The 27,509-nt window shown below is 38.3% G+C and overlaps 1 protein-coding gene across 1 annotated transcript in view; it reads right to left on the reverse strand.

Annotated features, from left to right (window-relative positions):
* Positions 1 to 9,790: 9,790 nt before the first annotated feature.
* NCKAP5 (NCK-associated protein 5) overlaps positions 9,791 to 27,509 on the reverse strand; it is a gene marked incomplete at its 3' end in the record, with an annotated part of 88,207 nt that continues 70,488 nt past the window's right edge. Inside the window, exons 6-10 of the mRNA XM_009878880.1 lie at positions 22,619 to 22,711; positions 19,309 to 19,500; positions 14,981 to 18,813; positions 14,100 to 14,277; positions 9,791 to 9,869 (exon numbers count right to left, since the gene is read on the reverse strand). Of these exons, the coding sequence (XP_009877182.1) occupies positions 9,791 to 9,869; positions 14,100 to 14,277; positions 14,981 to 18,813; positions 19,309 to 19,500; positions 22,619 to 22,711 (4,375 nt within the window). The remainder of the gene's footprint in view (positions 9,870 to 14,099; positions 14,278 to 14,980; positions 18,814 to 19,308; positions 19,501 to 22,618; positions 22,712 to 27,509) is intronic.

Genomic DNA, 27,509 nt, shown 5'->3' on the forward strand with positions numbered 1-27,509 from the left:
TTTCCCTAACAGTGGGATTGTCCAAACACTAAAAATTTCTCAAGTTCACCTAATATTAAAACCAATGCACTAATTGTACAGGTATTTTTGCTCTAGTATAGGGTGGGGTTTTTTTTTGAAGAGCCTGTTTTTCTATGATCTGCTATGATGGCTAATTGCATAACCACCAAATGTCAGTAATTCAGGTCTCTGACTGAAAACATGAATCAGAGCTCCTGAAACTGAATTAAAATGGCAAAGACAACAACAAAATTAGAAGTCAGCATCCCATCCTCTGAGCGAGAATTTTGAAAGGCATATGCCAATACAGCTCAAATATAATTGATAATTCAGATGAAAAGGTATTTTTCTTAAAAATTCTACTAGATATCATTGTCAAAAAGGACTACAAAGTCCATGTGAGCACAGTTAAACACATGTTTAACATAATGCTTCCTCATTCAAAATGATTCTCAGTTTGCACAGCTGTGCTTCAGGTATATGAATTAGAGTTAACAGGAGATGCATGACTGAAGCTCCATACACACATCTACAGATGGACCTAGCCAGAAGCAAAACCCATGCAAAGTAGAAAAGTTTTAACTAGAAGGACTCATAATGTTATAGAGAATTCTGGCATGTACTGTCCTGTGGTAAGTATGATAATCAGGTGCAGTCCTGATCTGAGTGATAAAAATTAATATAGATTGGGCCAGACTGTAAAGGAGTGTAAAAAAACATAGCAGCATTAACTTCAGAGTTGAAGAAGAACCTGGCCATCCTGTTTAATTGACATTTTAAGCCTGAATGAAACCAGTAGGTTCTCAGTACCTTGAATAATAATTAGATTGTATCCTATATGTAATGTATAAAGAGCCACACTTCTCGTTCTAGTGACAAAATTTGGTATTTCTGGGCAAATAAATGTAATGACAAAGAAAGAAATTAACAGCAAAACACTGTGGCTAATAAGGAAGTGTTGATCCAAAATATTAATTCTCTCTGCAAGACAACCTAGACAGTAGGCTGCAGCAGTGCTGTGGAAGAATTGGCAATTAGACAAGTGCTGTGTGTACTATCTTTTAAAGTACAAAGAAATGATTTGTCTTTGCCAGACTGCGAAGAAGGTAAGCTGACACAAATTAGAAGACACTAATGGATGTTAGTTTCTTATTATTCACATTGGCAAGGTCCTCCATCATCTTCATGAAACATAAGTAACAACTAGAAAAATACACAGAAAGATTCACTCTATTACAATAAGCTCCCTCAGACCCTCATTTCAAAATTAATTCCTGCAGAAATACCCAAGTGTCAAAAAAGAGTGAGGAACACAGTACAGCAGACACTATTCATCCCATAGCCTGTTCACCTTCTCCTCCATAGAAAACCACAGGCTAACAAAATTTCACTGAAAAGATTCAGAGCAACTCAGTCGGTCTCTAATCAGCTCTATGCACCAGTGTGATGAGCACTGTGTTACACACTGTTTCTGATGTGCAAGTCCTGGGATGGTAAATGCTGGATGCTGCTCCACACTGTCCTGGAAAGCCACTCAACAGCATGACCGCACCAAATCTCCAGTAGCAAGAATATTGCAACTTAAGGACATGGGACTGCTGCAAGTTGTGTAAAACCTCCCAAAGAAATGGGGCATTGGTCATGGACAGATTTAGAACAATACCCTTGAAGATATTCAAAACACCCTGAGCAGGAGGACTTTGAACCTATGTGCTTCTAGGGGTACGTTCCTACACGCAAGACTGTCAGTTGCTCTTGCAATGCCTGCTGGTTATGAAACAAGATTTCCCCTCAGCGATGCCTCATTTTAGCTATTCTGGATCAGAATGTAAGTAAAGCACAGCACAGGTCAATTCGACAGTGCTTGAAGGATCAGAAAAAGATGGTTTTGAAGTACAAAAGGGGAAGAAGACTGCTTGATAATTGCATTAAAAAGTGAATGCTATGGGGATATTAGATGGAGGCAAGAAATGGCATAAACTTTGAGGAACTGACAGAGGTATTGAGGTGAGTGAAAGTACATATAACTGCTTTGTACTCAGCTGAGTTCAGTTCTGTTTGTGCACTTTCACACATGTCTCACATCTGAATTATTCTAAGATCCGTGAGACCATGACAGAAAAGAACGTTGTGAGGGCCTCCCCTATTTCTTCCAGGCCCCTTATGCGAGGTTTTGAGGCTTTTTCCTTTTTCTGGGGGCTGGTTGGTTTTTTTGTGTGTGAACAAGTTTGGATCCTGGTGTTGCTTGAGGCAAGCAGCTTATTTTTAGTATTTATTAATTCATCATCATTTTAGCAGTTGAGAACCTAGTCCTTTGCATTAACATCCAAGACGGTGAGACACAGCAAGTGAGCACGTTGTTGTCTGCTACGCTGAAGTCCCATTTCAAAGCTCCAGCCCAGGAAGCACGCTTACTGGAGCAATACAGTCAGCACCTACAGATTTAACACCTACCCCTCAGCTTCAACATGCACACAAGTCTTTAGAAAATGGCTTTGTTAGAAATGTACAAAGAAATGCATACATACTTGTACCAGTGCTCATGCATAAGGATCTAATGAAAAATCTAATATCTTGTCACAAACTGTATCAAAACAACATTTTTGAGCAAGCAGATTTGACATAGGAGCAGATCAAGGTTGGAAATGGATTCGGTGGTAACTGGTTTTGTTTGCTGGCTTTTACAGACAGCAACCTCACATGTAGAGACTTTTAGGTATTCAGCAGATTTACTGGGTGGTGATGGGGAAGATAAAACAAACATTTTTCCTTTATCTGATCATGTGTAAATGAATGATTCAACTGCTGTATCAGTGATGATTGCTAAATGGTTCTTCTCAACTTCCATCAATGGCCTGATGAAAGGAATTAACACTGACAGTGACAAGTTGTTTTCTCAGGCATTGACACTTCATGACAGGACAGGATTTTTTTTTCAGTGGTCAAAAGACTTTTTATCAGTTGAATATTGTTCTTCATTAAATGCAATAGAGGCATCCAAGGATTTGCCTGACATTTAAGCAACTTCTGGATTACCTTTTGCCTCTCCACAGTGATGTGGAACACCTCTCTTTACTGAATGCACAGGCTGTAACACAGACCAATTTGTTCACCATCTTTCCTCTGTCACTTATTCTGTTACATTTATCTCAGTAATTCATTACAGACCTCACCTAATCTGTCTCCAGGTTTTGAGGGCTCTTTAATGTAAATGTATTTGCTCAAATATGTCAGGCTTAATGGACATGTTTGAGGATGATGTATGTCAGAATTAATGTATTTAACACATTAATCAGGCTTGTTTCTTTCACATCTATTTCCATTCCCTGAGAATAAGAAAACATTAATTCAATAGCTGTTTATTTAGTACTCCAGTAAAAACAACCCAAGTTTTAGTAGTTTACATAACAGTGGATTAAACCAAGTCATTTGTTTGGCAGAGGGAGGGCATCCAGTATTTTTTCTTCTCTTACTGTAAACTTGGTGTAAGCTTATTAAGCAAGAAGATGAACTGCTATTCTTTTCATCAAGCTTTGGAACAGGCTAATGGATAATTCACATAACAGCAGTTTGAGTATGTATATTAAACGGCATAATCAGAAATAAAATTTGAAACATACTGTTGCAGATCTAGATTTCAGAAAGAAGCTAAGAGAACAAAGGCAGACGACACTGGGACAAGGATCTGTCAGTTAGAAATGGTATCGGTATGGAAACAAAAAGGCAGGCTCTGTACCACGGTCTAGATTTGTGGGCAGTGAGACAATGAGCAATACTGAGGCATCACACAAATAGTAGAGAGTGACCACCAGTTTTAAAACATGCAGGTGAACAAACAAGAGAGGAAAGGTGAGAAAAGAATATCTTGGCAATAAATGGGAAAATTTGTGGGAAAACCATACAGAAGAACCAGAAAGAAAAGAGGAGTCATGGACAAATAAATTTACCTGGGGTACTGGAAAGCATGCAGGTCCTTCTGCTCATAGAAAAGTCTGCTTATGAAATGAGTTTTTTTATTATCATATATAGAGTTTCATAGTATGGCTACTGGAGGCTGAATAAAACAGTATCAGAATACACAGAAGAAGATATCAAATCTTTAGTATTTGATACCGCAATACAAAGAATTATATTACTGACATTTCATTTTAAGTCATCTACAACATATGTCCAACATTTGCTATCACTATATCTGTAAAATTGCTATCAAGTTTCTAGCAACTTATCTAAAACTTGCTGTGAAGGATATTCCTGGATTCTGCTGAAAATGTTGTTTGATCACTTTTCGTTGCTGCATTTAAAGCTTAAAGGGATGGACATTAAAACAAATTGCAACATACAAAATATCAACAACACTTCTTTTACGGAACGTTAAGCATTTAAGGGATTCAACCAAATAGTCTCTAAAGAAGACAAATCTCCAAAAAGTTGCTTAAAAGACAGATCTTCCCTTTTCTGACCAGACTGCCTTTAAATTAAACTGCAAAACTCTTCTGCAAGGTTGTTCTTGGAAAGTAAAAATCCCAATGATACAGCCTGCTAGAAGGCAGATGATTATCAAGAACTTTAATGGAATTGAGCGCTGGGCTACAGCAGAGCTACAAAAGAATCCCTTGACCTCAGTATGTGTTTTTGTTCTGGCACAAAGCAGCAAACTCTACAATGCACTTTTAATGTTGCTTTGATAGCATGGAAGCCCAACTCTCTATCTAGCCAGAGACTTTTCAAAACCCTTTTAAGGATCTGCAGGAGTCTTCTCTGTATTATAGAAATGCCAGGATCTACAAAGGTCCCATTTAAGGTTGGATGAATCAATTCTGAGCAACTTATCCAGACCTCTAATGGAAATTTGACAAATATTAGACCCAAGTCTTTCTTTGACGTTTCAAGAATTTTGACTACATTTATTGTAATCTTTGCCTGGCTCTGAATTTCACCTGAAATACTCCAAACAAACAATAGAGGTCAATGCCACAGTTAGATAATTTCTTTCCAAGACCTCTGAATCATTCTACTGTGGATTCTAACTCCAGTCTGTCTCAGGCAATTAACTCCCCATTCAACTTCAGTATGTCGTATCTTGTGCTTCCAGTGGAGCAGACAGCACCAACAATACCCAGACATAAAAAAAAAAAATCCTCTTTCTTTGTACTGAAACCTGAGTATAAATTTAAGAACAGACTTAAGACCTTCTGAGGCACATCAGTCTCTTTAGGTTGAATATAAGCTGAGATTGTGTTTTGTGTGAACCTTAAGTATATCATTAGCAAAAAGCACATTCAATGTTGACTCTCTTCTCTAGCAACATTGTCACTCATTTGGGGTGACAAAAAAAGGAAACTGGTCCCAGAGAAATGAGTATCCTGCAGCTTTAACACACGGGGTTTGGTAAATCACCTAAGTGTTGGGGTTTGAAAAAATATCACACACGGTATTTCCTCCTTCAGTCTCAGCATAGTTCTATATCAATACTGAAGAATTATATGATTAATTACGACTAACTTTTCTCTTCATTACAGATATATATTCCTAAAAAGAAAATAGTCAGGATCCTTTTAAGTTATGTAAGGACATGTATAGCCAAAAATACTATTGCACCTTTAAGGTGCCCATATTTTAGCCATAATAGGTGAATATTATAATCAAGGCAAGTGTCTTTGGTATGACTGTTACTGTATACCATAGTATTCTCATGTGAAACTGTCTGCAAGAATGAATTATTCAGTAATTAGCATTCATTTGCTTGTGCCATGGATTTTTGGCTTTTCCCTTGAAGCTGTTTATCAATGAAAACTCTTAATACATTCTAATTAATACAATCACACTTTTCCAGGTGAGGCTGCTAATTTGAAACAGTACTTGAAATATCAAATATTAAACTTCCTCACAAGTGCTTTTTTTCCTCAACATATCCAATTATTAACTTCTCTAGGTAACGGGGTCAGTGGTAACTCTCTTGTAATTATTTTGCCCATTGAGACAATGTGGAATTTCAAGGCAAACACAGACAATTCTACTCTCCTGGGTAAACAGATATATATTTTTTGTAAAATTAAGGCTTTTTATGTTTACATGGGAGTGATACTGTCAGGACCTTGACACATTGTCTTTGCATTCAATAAAATAATTTTATTTACAGGAATAACTGGAGACCCTGCTGTACCTATCTGAGCTGAGGAGTCTCTCATGAAATGAAGGGAAAGTCAACCTTTAGTACTTTAGCATTTCCCCCTTCATCACTCTTTCAAAACTCAACTACTTTATTTCAAAGGACTTGAGGAAGGAGTTCTGAAGATAACTAGACCTGAAAATGATACTCATGAATTCTTAGGTCTCCTGTCTGTGGGGAGTGAGAGCACAGGTAGCATCTGTACTGCAGGCCCACATTTGGCATCCTCACTGCAGTACAGCAAAGGCATCCTCTGTATAACATATTTTTGTTTTAAGTTTTTTACAAATGTTTCAAATATTTAAATGTTTCAAACTGTTTAAATACAGTATAGAACAATATAAATGACTGCTTCATATGGAAATGATCATGTGTTTCTGAGATACAGGTATACTAGAAAGAAAATTTTATATTACTGTGCATTCTGTATTATTTCAATTTAGCAAATCCAAAGAGTCAGCAAAATACTTAAATTTGTTTAGATCAACAACTGACAATAAATTAAAAACCTAGAAACTGGCATTTTACACATTTTTTAATGCACCCAGGAGTATCTCATTATTAGAAAGTGATGAACTAGCATTGTCTTACACGATACCAAACCTAAAGCGTGTTCAGTTATATGTATCGTGTTTCTTAGCTAAGTAGGCAGAACTGATGTCAATTTAGGTGTTTTACAGTGACAATTACAGCAACACATGTTTTTCCTACTATGTAAAGAACATCTTCCTTGCTTAATCATAGCTTTTCTACATCTTTTATACATTCAGCTCTATTTTGTTAACAATTTATATCAAAAGCAGTAAATAAACTCATTAAAGTGCATCTACAAAACCACAGTGAACTGTTTTCTTAAAAATCCTGTTTATGATGGTGAAGAATGCAGTAAGAAATGAGTTTACAGCCCACTGAAATTTTCAAGATTTCCAAGATGTTCCTGTTCTGGCAGAACCACAACACTGTGAAAACTGTTCCATGAAAGCCACAGACCAAAAGCCTCCACCAGGACACGAACTGCCCTCCTTGATCAGATGAAGGACCTGGCTCACTATCACGTGCCTGATGGCAGCGAGGCAGAGCATTTCCAGAGCCATCCTTCCTGGATCACTCTCTGCTTCTGACAGCCAGAAGCTTAGGAGTTGGTAACAAAAAAGCTGAACTTGGGTCTCTCACATCACAGGTAATTCTCCATATCAGCAAGTTCTTTATCACCTTCACAAGTTCTTGTGTATGTTTTTTACTAATAACCACAAGTTGACATAGGAAATATTCCAAATGAACATTTCTTAAAGCTGCACCAAGGTGAAAAATATCAGTATCTTTCTATGAAAACTTTTGTATCAAAAAATGTCAGAACCTCTATCAAGGAATTTGGTAAAAGAATCTGAACAGGACCTAGGAATGCTTGTTATCCACAAAGAGCAAGCAGAAATGCAGCAGTAAAAATGCCAATGCAAGATAAAACACAGTGGAATAAAACACAGCACAATACTGATTCAGGAGTATTCAGGCATATGCTTAGATCCATGCTTCTAATTTCCCAGGCTTGGGCTAGTCCTGCCAAAATAAGCAATAATTGCTACATTCTGCACTAGGACTCGTTGTGAGAACGTTAACTAATTTGCTTAGACTTCTGTTATTTTTGATGTGCCAATACTACCTATTGCACGTCTCCCATCATCAAAGAGTTTCCCACATGAACAACTAGATCCTCAGAACAAACTCCTTTAGTTATTGTAGATGGTTTGACAAGGCAGAATAGGGATAGCTGGCATCCCATGGCAAGCCTTGAAGAGATGGCATTGTCTAGGGAAAAGAAGAGGCTTTTGCAGTTGGTATAATTCAGATGATGGAAAGGTCTTTGTACGAGCTATAGGAATTTCAGCAGCGTTACCTGGCATCTCTGCAGCACTACATGCTGTGGATTTGTATAGACCTGAGCCACAGACCTACCTGTCACTTTATCCATGTCATCAGCCCTGAAAAAGGTCAAGAAAAAGGTTTTCTCTTTGCAAAAAAGGACTTTAGTGCACAGAAGGGCTGAACACACAGTGATGACCTCTCCCAGCTAACTGAGGGCCTCATGAACCCAAGGCACAACCAAAGTCTGACTTTGGGGAATGCCAACCAACCTGCTCCATAACCACTGTTTCCTGTCAGAGACTGAGATTTGGTGCTTGTGGGAGGGGCAAAATGTCAACACCCTCAAAAGCCACCTGCATGACGCATTACAGAACCCAATAACAAAGTAATATATCAAAATATACAGCAATTAAGTCTTAGTCATAACCACCAATTACACTGATGAACACCAAGGAAGAACCAGAGTCTTTTAAGGAAAAAGCTCTTCAAATAGCTGTTTCTTTTCTTGTTCGGTATCTGGATTAAAAATTTAAACCCATATATTTCACATCAATTCAAAGTAAAAGATTTGAGAATTTTGGGGCGGAGGCAAAATAATTATTTCCATCTGAGGAAGAATAATTCTGAACAATCTTAAAGAGAGTTATTCTCTTTTTCAGGTAACAGAAAGTAAGTTCTTTATTCAGTGAGTGAGGAGCATGTATTTTTCCTTTCAGAGCTAGTGCCTACCCACTCACAGAATCCCCTTAGAGTCTTACACTGCATTGTTCAAAGTTCTTGTTATTTAGTTACTGTAATGGAGCCAATTATGGCTGGGTTATTAGAGAGAGAAGAGTTTAGGGATCTTTTCTGCAAGTAAGAGAGTGAGTTTACTTAGCTGAATTTGGGACTGAGAAGGATGTACAAGTCAATAAAAGATGCAAACATCCTCCTACTACCCCAAAGAAAAATGTGTTTTGATATGATACCTCTGCTCAGTCCCACTTGCTGGGTTGATAGTATTATTTTTCTGGCCACAAAAAACACTTACAGTGTCCTGAAAACACTGAATCAGTTTTTAACTATTGCTGCAGTCTTGGCCTGCAAAGGGAACTTGATAAAGGAGAATAATTTTTGTTCAGTCAGCTCCTTATATTAGTGACACACTGCTCTAATACAGATCCCAGACAGACTTCTGTTCTGTCCTCCATTGCCTATTAGGTATTTTAATGTGTACTGAGGGAAAAAATTATCATGTGCCAGTCAAGAAGCAAGGTGGGTGGTGCTGCACTCCTGAAAAGCATAGAGCAAGGGCACTGTATTTACGGTGACAGCTTTAAGGTCTTCTGAACAGCTGTTTTGCCACTTCTTCTAGTTTAGCTTATTACTATAATTATTCTGAATTCTATTCTGAATTTTACCAATTCAAGGCCAAATGACAGGGCTACAGTGTATCGGTATTATTCCCACTGAAAATACGATGCACAGCAATCTTTGAGTTAAGCCATTACATATAACCCACTAGTTTGGGAAGCTGAAATGATCTTTCATGGTCAGACTCCAAAGCCCTTCTGTCAGGCACTGTTCTGCTCCACTATCGGTAATGGTCTGTACTCATCTTTGATCGAGCTGGTGAAGTCTGGCCATTCAGGAATAGAGCTAAATGAATGATAATCTTGACATTATGTGGGCAAACAAATAAAGTAATAAGCATTAAACATATTTTTTTTCCAAGAACTGAGACAGCAATAAAATCCAGTGTAAAATATAATTTTGTACCTATCACATGACTCTGACATGTAGTCCTTGTCATGGTGTCCTCCTCTTCTTCTTGCAGGTTTTCTGTGACTACTTTGGCCTGTACATAGTACAACAACAAAAGTGAAGAACATCTGTGACTCTGTTTATTTTGCTTCATGATACCTACAGAGTATCTTTTCAGAAATAAAACAGAGTAAAGTTACAGGACAGACAAGAGTGGAAGTATATAATCTGTCTCAATTTCATTCAAAATCACAATATGCAGCAGTCAAAAAATACCCTTGGAAGATACAAATCCTCAAAAGGAAAAGTCTTTATCTGCATATGAAAAAAAATGCTCAGGACTCCTGACTTCTTTGTTTCTTTCTAGAAATGTCATGTTTCCAATTCTACAATGTGAACTTAAAATGTGATGTGGCATCAGTCTAGTTCAGTTTGCTGAACTTTGGTGCTTTGCTTTCTACCTCTGTTTAAAAGCATTTATTAGCTAAACAGAGGGAAAAAACGTTGTTTAAGAATGCAGTGCAAATTAAGTGCCTGTATGTGTTCTTCAAGTACGTGTTATTCAAACCCACCAGATATTCTGTTTTTCAGCTGAAGGCTTATTTTTGTTCTGTTCTCCTGCACTCTTACTTCCCAAGTGTATGTAAAATCTGAGTATTTCCTAGAATATAGTGAAAACCCCCTCCATTACATGCCATCAGTGGCCATAATTCAGATCCAGGGACATATTTTTCTGCCACGCTACATAAATCAAACTGGAATGAAGACACTTTCAGGGTGCTGAGAGGAGTAAAGCCAGCACTGCAGAAAAAATTACTTTCAATATCTCAGAGATTTTAAATTATCTGTTAATCACTCTGCTGTTTGAAAATACTTGCAGCACACTCACAATAACGTTAAGTATGTTTTGTAATTTAAACCAGTAGAATTTATCATTGCTTGCCTGACATATCTTTCATCATAGTATATATTCTGCTTGTCTGGCTTACACACGTAGCCCTGTTGACCTCTTGTGACTCGCCTCAGTAAGGCATGAAAGACTTGATCTCTATATTTACAGATCTCTTAATCCCAGAGTTTTGATTACATCTTTTTTTTCTTTGGAAGTGATGCTCTCCAGGCTATGGAAAATGAAGAGAAGAGCATGTAATCATTTGGCATCAAATTACGGGCAGAACAATTTCTCACATTTGCAGACTGCATGGTGGTCTGTGGCTTGCTGCTGATGTGACATTTCACAATATTAGGATAGATCTCTGGGTATTCCCCAAACACACAGACTGCAGAGAGACAGCGCTGCACAAAACTCCTGCTTTTTGGTGCCACACTTTCACCTCACAAAGTAAAGCCCATGGCTTTTCTAAATTACGCTGGTCTGTAATAAAATCACAAAGATGAAATGAAGCAGTGCAGCACAGAAAATGATTGCATCTCACCTTAAGCTCCAGCCAAGGACATGAAAAAGTATTGGAGAATATGGAATATCCTTGGTGTGGGCTAAAGGATTATGTATTTCTGTTGGCTGGCCTTTAGAGCAAAGTGCTTTTTTTGATGAACACTAACGGGAAGCATATCCCTCTGAAGGTGAATGCACAAGGCCACCATTGGTGGAACATTGCTTTTTCCATAAATTCAGTGGCAGTCTAGCAGTAACGTTCTTTGTATGAACAGAAATCAGAGGTAATTGGTGCATATGTTATGGCATAATAGTGCCCCAAGTCTTTACGTGGCACGTCATAAGAGAATAGATTTCATCATCAAAAATTCAATAGGCTTTAAAGGAAAAACTTGGCAGAAAATTATTTTTAGAAAATGTTATAGCCAGGATTTAAAGAAGCAATATATATATGATACGCAGTTTTGAAATACAGCAGCTTCCACACTGAACCTATATGACTGAATGCACCCCGCATTGTTCAAAAAATGAAAGAAAACTTCTTAGTTTAGGGCTTTTCAAAAGATTTATACTGTTTTCTCCAAAAGCATTAATTTTGTCTTTTTACAAGCAAAATAATTCACAACAGTCCATTCCACTGCATCCAACTGTTTTCAGTCACAGCTATCTCCCAGTCCTTTGCAACCTGCTTCAAAGTAAACAGATACCAAAGAATAACTGGAAATCATACTAATAAGATGCATGAACTTTGAATTTCAAGATTTTCCATTGTTTTTGTTGAAGAAGTTTGGAGGACATGATGAAATATCACATACTGTGGAATCTTAAGTTATATCTCTTTCATAAACTAGCATTAAGCGCTGTAAGCGCGTTTTTAATCTTGTTATTCTACATGCCCTCAGTCTTTTGGAACTAGGTATTTCTTTTAGGAATTAAGCATCCCAAAAAACACAATATGAAACTAAAAATGATGAAGTATACAATGAAATGTAAGTTTCAAAAATAATACAAAAAATACTTTGATTCCCAGCAGAAAAAATAGTATATGGTATAGGACAGGTAGTGCCTTTTCCCAATGACTAACATGTTCTTAAGAACTAAACAGTATAATTAACACTTCTCCATTATTTATGTGTACTAAGGATAATCTTTGTTGTTTCCTGATAAAACAAAGTGTTTCTTGAAGATTTAAAGTCCTAAATAACTATTATTGCTGCATTTAGAAAGGCTTCGCAAAATGACAGACAAAAAGCACAGCAAATTATTGCAGCGTTAGAAAATAGTAAGTTAGAAAGAGACTGCAGAAGCAATGTGTAGGGTTTTTTGTACTTTTGTACAGTGAAGAGATACCCTAAGCTGTCAGGACCATATTAAATGGGGCATAGTTAAACTGAGTGGCTCTGATAAGGGGCTCTGCTTTGCTATCAACGTTCTAGATCAGTTGGATTGAATTTCCTGCATATTGCACATTTCCAGACTTTCATTCTCTCTCTTTCCTTTCAGTGACACTACAAGGACAGCCTCAGATATGCTTATAATTTGTGGTTTTATAATGCAGGAGACATCTACATTTTCACAGAACAGATGATACCACAAGAGCCAGGAGGAAAAAGTTTTCAAACACATTCATTCTGCATATGTTCCCTGTAAGTTTTAAAAAATGACCTTGCAGATGTTCTTACGAAAGATATCCACATTAAAGTGCAAAAAACATTTGACAGAAGTTGAAACCATGTGTGGGATACTTTAACCTTAAGCATCCTAAATGTCAATACTAACCTAAGAGTTTCTGCAGTTCCCATTACAAAGCTTTTTGAAGCTCTTCAAAATTTGTTTTACCCTTGAAACACTTCCCAAAGAATTTGTATTTCAAATTTTCTCAGATGAAATAGTTGCATGTGCTGTACTTCAGCAACTCAGTTTTATCAGAACAAAAGTAATTGCCTCAGCTTCATGTTCAGTATTACATTTGACACAAATTTGTAAAAATTGTGATTATTGTTAATAATCATCATAATAATATAGTGAATATAGCTATCAGGAATGAGGAAAAAATGCTCATCAGGTCAAAGCATTTCCGTGCTGCTGGTGCTTCAACTTGAAAACATCTTGGGAAAGGCCCTTGCTGGGCAAGATATCGCTCACTAAATTATAAGGTTAATTATTAGAAGCTTCAGAAGGCAGGGCACTCATTCAGTCTGACTTGCTGCTACAATCCTTGACTTTGTCTGTACATTTCTTGATGCAGGAAAGTAAGCCTCTCACTTAAGCTTTGAAGAACCAGAATCTAGCAGCTAAGAGAAAGTAAAATGATTTTTCTTCTAAATTGTAACATTCCTACTCACTGGGAACATTAAAGTATCAGGTATATTTAGTACCTTATTGAAGCATAAAACTAACTACAGGGCATTAAAGGGGGAGATTTTCCATGGTACAAAGAAAGATGGCATCAAATGTTTCTTTTTGCTTTTGAAAGACTCCCTCTGAAATGACAAATATTCCCAATTGTGGTCAAATACTTTGCTTTTTCCCATCAGCAGTGCACTTTTTAGGCTTAATGATTTCTATAACATTCAGAGGACGTTCAACACTGGCATGCAAGTTTCAGGGAAAGGGGAAAAAATGAAAAAAAAAAAAGAAAATGGTCCTATTATTTCACTCTACTACAGGATGATTATAGCATCATTGTGCATACATCTCCACTGGAATTGAATTGCCAGCAGTAGCAGTAGGATCTTCATGACTAGCTGTATAATCTGGCCTACAGTCAAACTGCCAACTTTTGTATTAGTTCACAACTCTCTAGCTACACAAAATCCTTCTATCATACATAAACAGTTATTAACCCGTTTGTCTGTACTGGCAATAAGGAACACATCCAGAAGTTAAAAAGAAGGTAATAATGTTTTCATGTACTAAAGCACTTACCAGGGTCTGATTCTGCATTTCCATATCAGCTTTTGTGTTGCTGTTTTTCTTGTGGTTTCCTTGAGAGCTGATAGAGTTGCTGAGAAGAGAGGAGCCCTGGGAGCTGCCCTTCGACACACTCCTGTAGGAAACATTATTTGATCCACTTTCTGTCTGCTGAGCTGCTTTCTTATCAACTCTGCAGGTAGAGAGTGATTCCTCTGATAAATTACATTGCCCTTCTTCAATCACTCTACTTTTCCATTCCTTTAATGTTTAAAGTAACCTCTCTGTATCTTTCTGTCTCTAGACCTTTGAGTGATAAATGTTTCTAACTAGCCTTGATCAAATCTGTCACTTGCAATTTCAGGTAGTATATCAATTTAGTCCTTCACATATAATGATTTATATTATATTTGGGACTGCTGTGGGGCAAATGTGAAAACACAGTATAGCAATTGCTAAGTTCTTCTGTGACCGAAGGCTGTGGGATCTAGAAATGTAATTAATTCTGATTAGTTACCAAATACATGTTTGCTAGTTACAGTACATGAAGACAGAACACATTAAAACATGCAGCTAATTATCCTCTATCTTTACACACCATCTGCCTAGTTTCTTGATTTCTGGAATCATTTGAATTTCTATCAGTTTGAATGCAACTTGCCATTCTTCAATTTCAAAGGCCATAGGTTTGGTTAACAAAATAACATGAACAACATTATAATCTCATTATCATTAATGTGTTTGGGCTTTGTTGTAGAGATTAAGTCCTGAAAATGTACCTACTGATTGCTACTGTGCATTCTTAGTCTAAAAGGAACATACATTGAATTTATCATCTGAGCATCTGTAAAGCTACAGTGTACGACAACACATAACAAATTTTGTTCCAGTTTTACCTGTTCAAAAGCTCTTTCATAAAACTGTCTTTTGGTGAGTATGTAGCTGTGGTGGAACCTTTGACTTGTTCATTCTCCATCTCATCAGGTGTGTCTTGTGAAGGTTTCATAACTTTGCTCTCCATGACATCAGCCAAAATGTCACCGTTGTCTGTTTTCCTGTTGATTTCATTTTCTATTTCACAGTGCTGTTCAGTTTTCTTTTTTTCCTTTCTTCTCTCTAATTTTGCCTGCTTAATTCCAAATCCTGAAACTTTTACATCTTTTTTTTCTACCTTTGTTTTAGGAATATCAGTCTTCCTGCTGCTCAATGCTGGGAGTTTACTCTTCCGAAAGCCAAACCAACTAGCTAGAGAGGGTCCACTCTTTTGTTTAGTCTCCACAGTGGGAGATTTGGGTTGTCCTTGACCCTTCTGCACATTTTCTTGGATGCATAACATGACTTTCTCCTCTATTGTAGGTTGTTGAGTTGGTGAACATAAAATATCGGTAACCTTCTCAGAGGCTTCTGCTAACCTTAAAGACATTTGCTGTCTTCGTGACTTTGTTGCTTCCAGCTTAAGAGGACACTTTATTCCATCTGAGCCTTGAAATGCTGAAATTTGTTTGGAAGATACAGTAGCTGACACTTCTAACTCCAATTCTGCTGGCAGAACACTTTTTTTACTTAGAGCTTCATGTTTAAAACTTTCAGTGCTTTTCTCACTCTGGACAGATAGACTGTGTGCATCCCTCTGAGAAAATGGTTTGTTTCCATCACATTTTGAAGTGCTGTGATATAAGTCCACTTTTGAAGAAGATCTGAAGGGCAGCTTGCTTGGGCTTCCATGCTGGCTATTGCAACTACTCACATTTCCAAAAGAACCTTGTCTAGAGTAAGAATTCTCTGTGGTTTTAGGAGCACATGAAAGAGTCTCTGGTGTCACCGTCGACCCAGGAATGGCTTTGATTTGAAGCCCTTCCATGGCTGAGTTCTGCCTTGTTAGAGAATTTCCTCTGTCAGAAGTGTTTGTAATAATCTGAGTCCGTACTTTTCCTAGACCTTCTGTCCCAGGGGCAGATGGTTTTTCCCCTGTATGAATGCTAAAACTCTGACTACGAGCTTTTGCTCCATTCATGCCCAGAGCTGGCTTCAAGTGCGACTTGTTGCTAGAAGAAACAGATCTCTTAACTAATTTGTTTTCCAATCTATCTACTCTTTCTACCACCAAGTTGCAGCTTTCATGTGAATGAGGTGATGCTGTATCCATACTAAGTCCCACAGTACAACTATTTTTTACCTCAGTATCAGAGGTTGAGTCTTTTAATTCGGCATCTGTTGCACCTCTAGTGGTTACACTTAGAGATTCATTTTGCTTGTACTTACCTGAACTCACGCTACTTTTGGAAGCTGCATTTATACTGTCTTTTTCCTGCTTCCCTGGTACAGTAGAGCTCTTTCGGAGAAGTTGGGGAGATTTGACAAATAATTTCAGTCCTACAGGGAGACGGGTTTTCATTCCTTTCTCATTAGAGTTTTGGGAAGCATGTGCAGTTTCACTACCATGAAACAGTGTTGACAATGGGGAATTGTTTACCTGAGGCAGTAAAGGCTCACTTGTGCTTGCTGTGTGACATTGAGGAGTTGGGGGGGGAATGTTTGGCATCTTTTGTGGCTGATTCATCCCACTGTCACTGGAAATGTCTTTTTTGCTAGAATATGTGTTCTGTGAAGGACAACCCAGAGAAAAGGATCTGGCAGTTTGAAAGTCTATGCTGGAAAATTCACGATTCTTGTGGAGACCCAGCTGATTAGGGCTTTTCGGGCAGACTTGCTTTGTGGAAACTTTGGAAAGTCCTTGGCATGCACTATGGGGTTGCTGAGATATACAGTTATTTTGCATAATTGCTTCTGCATTTTCTTGAAGGTAAGATAATTCAATTTTGGCTCCAGGAGATACATTTTTTGCTTGTATTTCATGACGAGATTGATTATGAAAGCCAGAGTTCACAGTTCCTTTTAACAGTGATGGTTTCAGTACATTTTTCTCTGTTTCACTGGGACAAGCTCCTCCTAACTTTACTGCTACAGGTGGAGAATGAGCATAATTAGGCCGAATCAACAAGGAAGTTGACCTGCCTGGAGGAAGGGGTGGGGATGGTGATCGGGCTTCTGCACTTGCTAAATCACAGTGGAAGTCTCTGGTTGGAGATTCTCCATAGTCACTGGGCTCTGTAAGGTGCTGAGGCAACGGTGGTGATGCTGGATTCTGACTCTTTGGATACTTTGACCCATCACTTCTGCTTGGACGTTTCAAGCCGGGCAGAAGATGGGCAGGGGGCTTTGGAATCTGGAAGTCGAGTTTTGAGTCAAAATTATGAGGTGGACTTTGTGCCTTTTTGAATCTCGAAAGCTTTACAGGTGGCAGAGAAGGTGATTTTTCAAGGGTTGTAGGGCCCACTGGTTGAGCTACAGGTGTCTCTTCACTCTCTGTCATCACAGTTTTCTGCGGGGAAAATTTACCTCTGCTGGGTATTTTAGTCAAGTTTGGCTTTTGGTGGATTCCTGCATGCACATCAGTGCTTGAATTAGCCTTGTATGATACATCATACACTGGCTTCACTAGTTTTTGTCGTGAAATGTTTTGCACAGTCGCTCTTCCACAGCGTGAAGATTCACTGCAGGTCATGGGGACAACTGTATTTTTATTCCCTGTATTATCTTCAAGAGTCTGTTTCTCGGTTTTGTCTTCGGGTCTTTCTAGAGCAGTGTAGTTTCTAGCATTGGTTCCTGTCTGCAAATCAGTTATTCCCTGAGCTATAAGTTCAGTATATTCTGCACTGGGCCTAGTTTGTGGCTGGTTGATTGAAATTTCATTTCTTGTTAAAGTGACAACTCCGGTTTGATGTGAGCTGAATTCAATAGGCTCACCATCCTCAGCATCAAATATTACAGTAATGCACTCTTCAGAAGAGGTCTTTTTAACAACTGTTTGTTGTTTAATGAAATTACATGTCTTTGGCCTAATGTCTGAGTGAGCAGATATCTCTTTTTCCTCTTTGTCAGTAGATACAAACTGAGAATTCTCCGTGACTTTGAGCATGTCAGGGGTCTTTGCGTACTCAGTAAAAGGAGTTGTTAATAAATCCGATGGACTTTTCTCATCACTGCTTTCTATATGCAATTCATCCAAGACTTCATTGTCATCAGTATCTGAAAGCTGAAAATTAAGGTCCTTCCAGCCTACATTAGCATGGTTTTGATTTAACTGTAACTCAGGCAGCTTTGTTCTGGTGCACAATTTTACTTCTGCCTGAAACCCACTGACAGAACTAGTCAATTTTTCAGGTCTTTCCTTTGAATTAAAATATGAACTTCTTTCTGGCAAATGTTTCCTATCAGGACCCCAGTCAAAGAGACTGTCAGAAATGCTGTGAGTTAACTTGTTACAATAGGTCCTGCAGTCTTTGCTGGGTACTTCCTGCAGCAACAGTAAGGATGAAGAGTAATCATCTGCATCATCATGCGAATCTGAATCGTAAGTGAAAGTTTTGTTGTGTTCAATGCAGACACTTCCTCTTTCCATTGGCTTACAATGAGTCTGTTCATTATGGCTGCCACATTTAACTCCAGGGGAATAAATTCCTTCGTTAGAGTTCATGCAATCTTTGTAACCCCATTTTGATATTACTGAAGGTGATTCAAGTAGTATTTTTTGATTCTGTAATTTCTTCAGCCCTTCTAAGATATGGTTTTCCTTGATTCGAGTTGGAGGTAGATCATCTGCAGGACTTGAGAGGTTGCTTGGGAGCGAAGAACCAATGCTTATTCTTTTATCCCAGCTCACAGATGACTGTTAAAACAAAACAGAACTCACATGTTACTCAAAAGTGCTGTTAATAAAAAGTGTTACCACTTTATTAAAGAGATTTAGAAGTTGCATAGGCCATTACATTTCATACATTGCTATTTATAGCAATGTTCATTTTTAATAAATGATTTATAGTGGCGTGAAGGCTGCAGTGCATTTAAAACCTGTAGGAAGAACAATATGAATGGAAGGATTAAGATAAAGAAGAAGAACAATTTGGATTGTGAAAGAATAAATGTCAGAATAAAGGGGGAAACTGTGAGCAAATTGGAGTGATAAAGGAATTGTTTAAAAAAAAAAAAAAAAGAAGAGAAAGTGAGATAGAGTGAGACATTGGGGAGAGAACCCTAACAGAGTGTAGTGATAACTTAAATATAAAAAAGAAAGTGAAAAAATTTTCTGAAATTGGCAGTTTTTCATTTAATCTCGTTTCAGATGAATTTAAGCTAATAAATGAAGAAAATTAATTTGATTTACCCTTTTGCTGCATGTCTTTCCATCGTTCCAAGTGTAGGAGGAACCACTGGAATATTCGCTGCAAGCACTCGAGAGGGAGAGTTCACTGCTACTGCAGCTGCTGCGGGGATACAGGCGGCTGGGACCTGTCACATTTAATTGACTCTGGCATTTCAAGACAGGTATACTGGATTTCATATTCTGCTGGCATTCCTAAAATATGAGAAGAAATACAAATATCTTCTGGGTGGAAAAAGATCATTTAACTTCCCCTTGATTAAGAAGGACAAAGAAAAAGCAAGTGAGCTACTTAGACCTTCCTGTTATGCCATTAGCATCTGGCACATTTAATACAGAGAACTAAATTAAAAATTGCTAATGCTTTTATTTGTCAGGGGAAAAATAAACAATCCTCATGCTTTTCTCTTTATTCTCAAACCAATATTCTGCTCTTCTTTTGCTAAAGATAATTCTGAGTCTATTTGAATTATGCTTCGTACATAAGCAGTGTGCGCCAGTAAGATACAGAAAACAAAGTTATAAGAATACAAGTACATCTTGACAACTGCATTATAGCCCTACAACGTAACGGATGAGGCTGTACACCCTGGACAAGGCAAATTAATTTAGTATCCCTACCAGAATGTCCACTGAGAATGGAATCTCTCCATTACAGTCTAATTTTGGTTTCCTATCTAGTTCAAAGCTTTGTCTAAGAAACTCTCTGACGTAGGACAATCCATCTTTGTGTCGCTTGCAGACAGCTGAAGCCTCTTGCTTATGCAATTTATTGACACTTTATGGCTGCCTTTAGTACTTGTGTAGTTATCGCCACTCTCCAAATGCAATTTCAGCTGACTGTGACTAAGTGCCAGCTTTGAGTAAGAGAGTAATGAAGAGCAGATAGCACTTTAGGTTAAATATTAAACCTCTGTAGAAGTATCTAGGATGCCTTTAATTTGTTTTCAAACTAATACTCTTGTGCCTAGCAGTGTTGAAGCTTCTTTAATGTTAAGTGCTTGCACCATTCTGTTATGCTATTCTCCAGTTTCCTTACTGAATCAGATATCTTTTTAATTACCAGGAGCACCAGACAGAGTGACATGACTGTCTCATAAAACTTTGCTTTGGATTTCATTAGGGGAAGCTCAAACAATACTTACTGATACCTCAGATTACTTTTTCTTAGATGAAAAATTTAGTTTTATATTCAGGAAGACACAAGAAAACTAAATTTATTGAATACACAAAAGAACTACGAAAACTGTATATGCAGTAGACACAGCTTCTTCACGCAAATCTCTAGAAAAATACTGTTTGTACACACTTCTTATACACCAACATATTTGTTGGCCTTCTACTAATTTCTTTCATTTATTTCCCCACGTCCTCCCATTTACTACTAGTAGGGTTGAACCTTTCTTCAGTTAAATGGGACAGAGTAGAATTTTTACTGCTGAGGAGTTCATCAGTACAGCTGTTCATTGCTCAACTGACATAATAATGTTCTGTTTTTGACAAACGCAACTACAGGGCAAATCATTATTCCCTGTCACAGGCAAAACCTATGAATGGGAAAATCATTTAGAGGTAGCAAGAGCACATTTCACCTCTGGGAGTTATTGGTTCATGTTCTCCTAGGAAGTCAAATGGATGCAGGAGAAATAGGCTTTAAATCCACTGGCTCTGGGAAGAATACATCTTTCAGCACCAGAAGCAGGCTGATGCCTGTGGTTTTGGCATGGAAAGAGACTTTCTCGCTCTGTTGAGACGAATTGCTCTTTATTTCTGACATCGTGGTTCCCATGGGAGACCCCCTCTCATCAGCTTCCTCAGCTATGATGGCGTCATTCCCTGTAAGGCTGACTGGGAAGAGGCCAATGGCAGCATCTGCTTGTTCTGGCTATTTCATTGCCTTTCAGCTGTGTCACTGGGAAAACACCTCATGCCACATTTCTGCCCGTTATACTAGGCTATGTCCCACTCATCACAGTGTTTAAGGCAAGGATGCCTGTAAAATCCTTTCCTATAAGAATCTCCTGTAGGAGACAGGAGGAGAGCATAGCACACTGACAAGTACTGCCTTCCCTTCCTGTCATCTTCGGCCCACCTGAGAGCTTCCCACCCCCTCCCTCCGTCTCCTTTGCACCCAAGGAGAGGAGAAGGGCATTTGGTCCCACAGTTTTAGCAACAGGAAAAACAGGTATCTGAACAAAGCAAACTAACAGTACGTTACTGTAATCATCTTTATTGTTTAAGAGATGAGAAAATGTGCAAAAAAATTTCATGCCATTATAGATTCTGCAGTAGGATGTCTACCCAATTTATAGATTGCATTCAGACCACTAAAGAGAGAAAGTAGAATTTTCTCCTGCAATCTGCCTTTATTCTCTAAATTATTTGAGAAAGCACTTTGAGTAGTATGTTTATGATGCATTAATTAAATATATCTAACTTGCATATGGGTCTATTAACTGACACAGTGAAATGTTAATTTTTGTAATCATGACTCTTAAGTCATTACCTTTTAATGAAATTAGAGCAAAAAGGCCTGAATATAGTATTACAATTTAAATGCATAATTTGCACTAGAAATTACAGGAAGAATCAGACTACCTCGGACACAAAACTCTGTATTAGGAAAAACCTAACCTGAAGGCTTAATTACATATAATGCAAAGGGTCGTTAGCATTTTTGTGAACCTTTGAAACAATGCCTTTTCATTAAAGTATGTATTACAAATGAGATTACATTTTTGTTGGCACTACTATACTGCAAGACCAAAGGCACACACAGGTTCGATGTTCTGTTCTCATTCTCTTTGTTTCCCTCTACCTTTATGCGACTTTTGTTTTTTAAGCAACTTTTCTCTTTGACAATGAAACATGAAAGCCACACTGGCTAACGTTTTGCCAAATAAGCACAAAGCTAACCCCATCTGAAAAAAAGAAATGCAGAGCCCATGAATTTTTAAAAGTTCATACATAATATATCATAAAAATAGTGTGAATAATATGGTGTATGGGCTTTAATAAAAAGCTCCTTGACCATTTCTCAGAGATTCTGAGATGTAATCAATACCCAAAAAGGTATATTGGGGACATTGCTAAGATTTATGGTTTTTTTGCACAGAGTGACACTATCTGCTTTCTGTAACAACTGAGGACACAATATTGAATTTCAGAGAACAGAAGGAAGAAAAAGTATTGTTATCTGCCTCAACAGTGTTTCAATTCCGAGATCAGCTTTATGGCTCATCCCTGACATCAGACTTAAGAGGTGAAAGGGAGGGTTCCAGAGGAGGGGTACAAGGACAGCACAAAAACTCACGTGAAGCTGGGCATCAACAGTGCGGCTGCGGTTTCGTTCTACTTCTGAAAGCAAATCCCCAGAGGAGAGGTCTAGGATGCGTGAATGGAGTTTCTGGAGGGGGCAGAAGAGAAGGAGCAAAGCATAAGCATTTGTCAAATATTCAGCAGATCAGCATTTTTAAAATTTCAAACTCTGCTGTTAAATTTCAAGGGAAATGAAGACCCTGAGGTAAAAGAGGATTTGTTCTAACGTGAAATGTTGCTCTTTGTGCTTACTTTGTCCAAGACTTCCTGTCAGCAGAACGGATCATTCTTCATCCGAAACAAACTCTGCTTTTGCTTCTAGTCACTGTTTTGCAACTTACCATTACTTCACATGCAACGATGACAAATGAACACGAGTCTCACCATTATCCATAGAGTTTGACAGGTTTCAGGAAAAAGCATAAAAATGAACTACAAAATTAACATTTATAAATCAATCAACATGTTAATGTTGTTTTATTTACGAGTTGTTACACCTTGAGTGAATGATTGCAAAAGTGACCCTATTTTTAAGCAGGATTGATCTGCTGAAGGCCTCCTTTGCACACATTTTAACTCAAAGTCATTAATGTCATCTGTTAGGAACAATTAATGTGAATAGAAAATAATTGCATCAGGGAACTAGGGACTCAGAGGATTTTGTGCATTAATATTCACATGCTGTTCGATTATATACACCGTTCTTTTTTCAGTTTTGCTTGGAAGGATGGCTAAGATTGTGCCTTTTTCTCCATGTTCACCTGTATACTAATTACTAAGGCTTTCAGTGTGCATTAAGCCTGATTTGTTTTAATTGCAGTTTCAATAAAATCCATGATTTATGTGAATGCCTTTGCTGCTGACTTCAAAAGAAGAAATATCTGCAACCTCGTCAGTCATCGGACCAACATATCACATAACAGGCAGTATGGATCTGACTCACAGTCGGCTGAAACGAGTGAAAAAGGACTTAAACCTTCCCTTTGCCAAACAAAAGGACTCTGCATGAGACTCTTTCCATTTTCCCATTAATTCTCCAGGCTTGCAACCTGAGAGACCACATCTGCCCCCTCCTCAGCACCAGGGTGCTCAGCCTGGAGGAACAAATGGTGCGGACTCTGTGAGAGCGCTTTGTCGGGAGGACTCTGTGAAGGATGCCAACCACAGAGACCTGTCAAGGCTGCGTGAGTGGTCTGTCACCCTGGCCATCCAAAAAGCCTGATCAAAGAGGGGAAAAATAACCACAAAAGCTCTTCTATACTGTGCAGTAGGGGTAATGAGAAGACAGTTCTTTGCAGGGCCCTGAAACATCAGCCATGTGGTATCTTATGCCCAGCTACTGCCCAGTTGGGTCTCTTGGTACCCACCACGGAAATGCATCTGCTAGACAACAGAGCAGGTGGCCATTCCTATAGCCTCTGTTATCTGCACGCTGTGCTTCAGGCATCTATTCCAGACAATCCAGCAATTTTTAAATAAAACTACTAATTATAAATGTGGGAGTAGTTTCTCAAGGGTTATATACTCATCCAGGTTTTTTCAGGAGGTAGTATCTATTGCAGACAGATAATGGAAAATATTGTCAATGATCAATATTCCTTATAAAGGTACTTTGATATATTGTTGAATAGATTAAGACGCTACAAGCACTCAGCATCCAAAATACTTTTCATTACAAATATTAACTATATCCAGGCTATGTGTTTTGTAACACCAGTGATGTCTACCGCCTGGTTACTCAGTGTGCACCTCATAAAGTGGTATTACTAGAGTTACTGTCAGGTATCTGTTTAAGATTTAAGCTCCAGCTAAAATGCCTTCCCAAACTCACAGATTTATTGACAGTACATGTGTTATTCTTGAAAATAATTCAAACTGCACTGTTGAACCATCACAGAATTCCAGTGCTTTAAGAACCAGGAGTCAAGTGGTGTACTTGTTCCTTGCAGAGGAATGAATTACTTTCACCAGTGAAACCAATCACCCGATTTTTTCTTCCAGAGATATTTTAGCAAAAGTTACTGCAGCCAGATCTGTGCATTAGAGATGATGATGGGGGACATCTGAGAGGGATGAACATTTATATTTAAAAATTTATCTTCCCAGAAAAAAAAGTATCCTAGAAATAGTGTTACAGGATTTTTGCAGTTGTAAAACTGTCTTCCATTCTTCCAGTAAGGCATTTTAAATACTTCATTACTTAAATGGGAACATATATGCATCTCAATAAGGGAAACTAAATATACTCGGATAACATCATTCAACAGAATTTAGCATGCTGCTGTTATTGTCCATATCAGACATAAAAGCAGAGATCAGCCCAACTGGAACAGGCAGAAAACAGAAAGAAGTTTTGGCCAGGGGTAAGACGCAGCCCAGCAGAGTTGAAGGGCTCTGCACCACAGTGACCAGAAGGGCTGCACATGGGTCATGCTGTGTTTGAATCATCCTTACCAGCATTAAACTCTACGACTCTATAATAACAAAGGTGAAACAGGAGACTAAAATGATTAACAAAGAAGAAAAGTGCGTTCTCAGGTTGTATAATGCGATTATACTTCTGTATCAAACAAAAGACCATTACTTTGGGAATATTCCACACATACACATATGCAAATAAACTAAGAGACACAGCCAGCACAATGACTAGCATTAACAAACAGCATAACAAAGTTTGAGATCATTAATTAAATATAGGCACACAGCACTGAAGCAAGTCATCCAATTACAAAAAAAGATGATAAGAAAACTGCTTTTCTGTCATTTATTTTTTCTTTTTCCTTCTCCATCTTCTAATTAAAAAAATGGGAAAACCTCCACTCTTTGTTTAAAAATCTCATTAATGATGCATTTAAAACAAACTAACAGAATATGCTAACTATGTATCTTGATTCTGATTTCTTCTCAGATACACAAAATGTACTGGGTCCATTATGGTTATTTACAGATGACAGTCACATAACAGGATCAATGACTTACTGCTGCCTTGAAAAGTGAAGAATATTAAAATCAGTGTTGATGCTATCATAATGCAATGCCACAAAAGGTAGACAAGAGCACAGAACAGAATGACTTCCACAGGAAAGATCACACCAGTTTAGATGAATAGCTAAATATGACACTGAGGAGTTATAACTAGAAATCCAAGTCACCTGCCCTGTTTGTTGGTGCCCTACATAATGAGAAGGGGAAACCGAGCAATATTTGTACATGGCTGGGGAACATCTGGGTCCCTCTGAGCACTGGATTGTGGTACGGAAGACTCAGAAAAAAAGATGTGACCACAGTATAGGCTGGGACAACTTGCCTGGAAATTACCCCGTACTGAATACTGCCAGGGCAGGTGCAGACTAAAACATTCATAGCATCTTCGCTAGATGGGACTCACGTCTCTACAGAAAGTGGGTGCTGATAAGTGCAGAGGTCAGGGCAGAGCAGAAAGGGCCCCTCTGGGACTGCCTCTGACCAGCAGCAGAAAAGCTCCTCCTTCACCTGCAGAAAAGGCCACGCTCCTTGTGGCTCAATGTCAAGATTAACTCCTGTAAACCAAAGTAATTGATAATTTAGGTGGAATCCTATCGTATCAAATGCAATAGGAAATACAATTATCTGGCAGGCAGATAACCAATCCGTCAAATAGTAAGCCAGTTCCGCTTCCCCCCAGGCAGCATCCTTATTAAAGCTTTCTAGGAAGATAAAAGAAGGCTACTACCTGCTGGCACAAGGCAATATTACAGAGACCCTCCTAACTATTGTATCTCTTGACTGTATCTGTGCGCAATATCTATCAGCTCCCACCACGTTTTGAAACGTCTAATGGCCTGCAGCATGGCCACAGCAATTTTCAATGAATTATGCCAAACTGCACACGGCTCTCCAATATTGGATGAGTTAATTGCTACTAAATCAATTGGCTTTGCTTTTCTCACATGAGCCAAAGTTCATCATTCACAAGAAAGAAATTCTCTCTCTAGGTTCTAAGGAGACTTTTTCATCCCGATGCTCCGTGCCGGAGTAGTAAATGTTTGTTGGTGCATGCGGCCTCCTCCAATCTTTGCTGCTATCGGGGACATCACAAACCCAAACAGGCATACTCCAGGCTGCTCTCCTGTATAGCCCGACCACTGCCATTGAACTCGCAGGAAATACCTTTTCTGCAACCTTCAAACCGCTCATTTTAAATAATTCTCTGTACAAAGAACATTCCCCTCAAGTTGGCAGTCAGCAACACCGCTGCTATCCCTGTTGTACTAAATGAGTTAAGACTTCGCAACTCCACCCAAAAGCTGCAAAAAAATGCGCAACACAAGAAGTTTGCTGATACGGTGATCTCTTTATAGATGTTACAGAAGCTTATGAGAGCTCTTTCCAGTTGACCTTTTTTCACAGTCACCTGACTGGTCTCATTTTCCTTCATCATCATTAACCATCATACCCATTAGAGCAGAGTGCAGCTATGAATTAACCACGTCTAGGATGAGCTTTAGTTTTGAATCCCTTACGGAAATAGTACTCTATACCATAGAAGATAGGACGCTAGAGAAAGAAAAAAATATGATTAGGTAGGCGTTTCTCATAGCATTAGATTATGTAAAAACATAATCTTCCATGAAAAGAAATCTGGATTGTTTCTGTCTTTAGACACATTGCTGAGGGAATCTTCAGCCAGAGATGAAAGAACATCCTTCACCTTTTCCATCAGAAGTTACCTATATTACAAACAGGCAATATTCAAAGGATGAAGTGCGAACTTCTCATACACTAAATACTCAGAAAGAAGAATGATTAGTTAAGCAAAAATAATAAAAGATCTGAAAAGAGAAATAGATTTCGACTTTAGACAAATCAGTCTGGAACACATATGCTTTTGACAAATGGTAATTCTG

This window comes from Apaloderma vittatum, unplaced genomic scaffold, assembly GCF_000703405.1.
Source record: "Apaloderma vittatum isolate BGI_N311 unplaced genomic scaffold, ASM70340v1 scaffold9881, whole genome shotgun sequence".
In the NCBI taxonomy this organism is placed as follows: Eukaryota; Metazoa; Chordata; class Aves; order Trogoniformes; family Trogonidae; genus Apaloderma; species Apaloderma vittatum.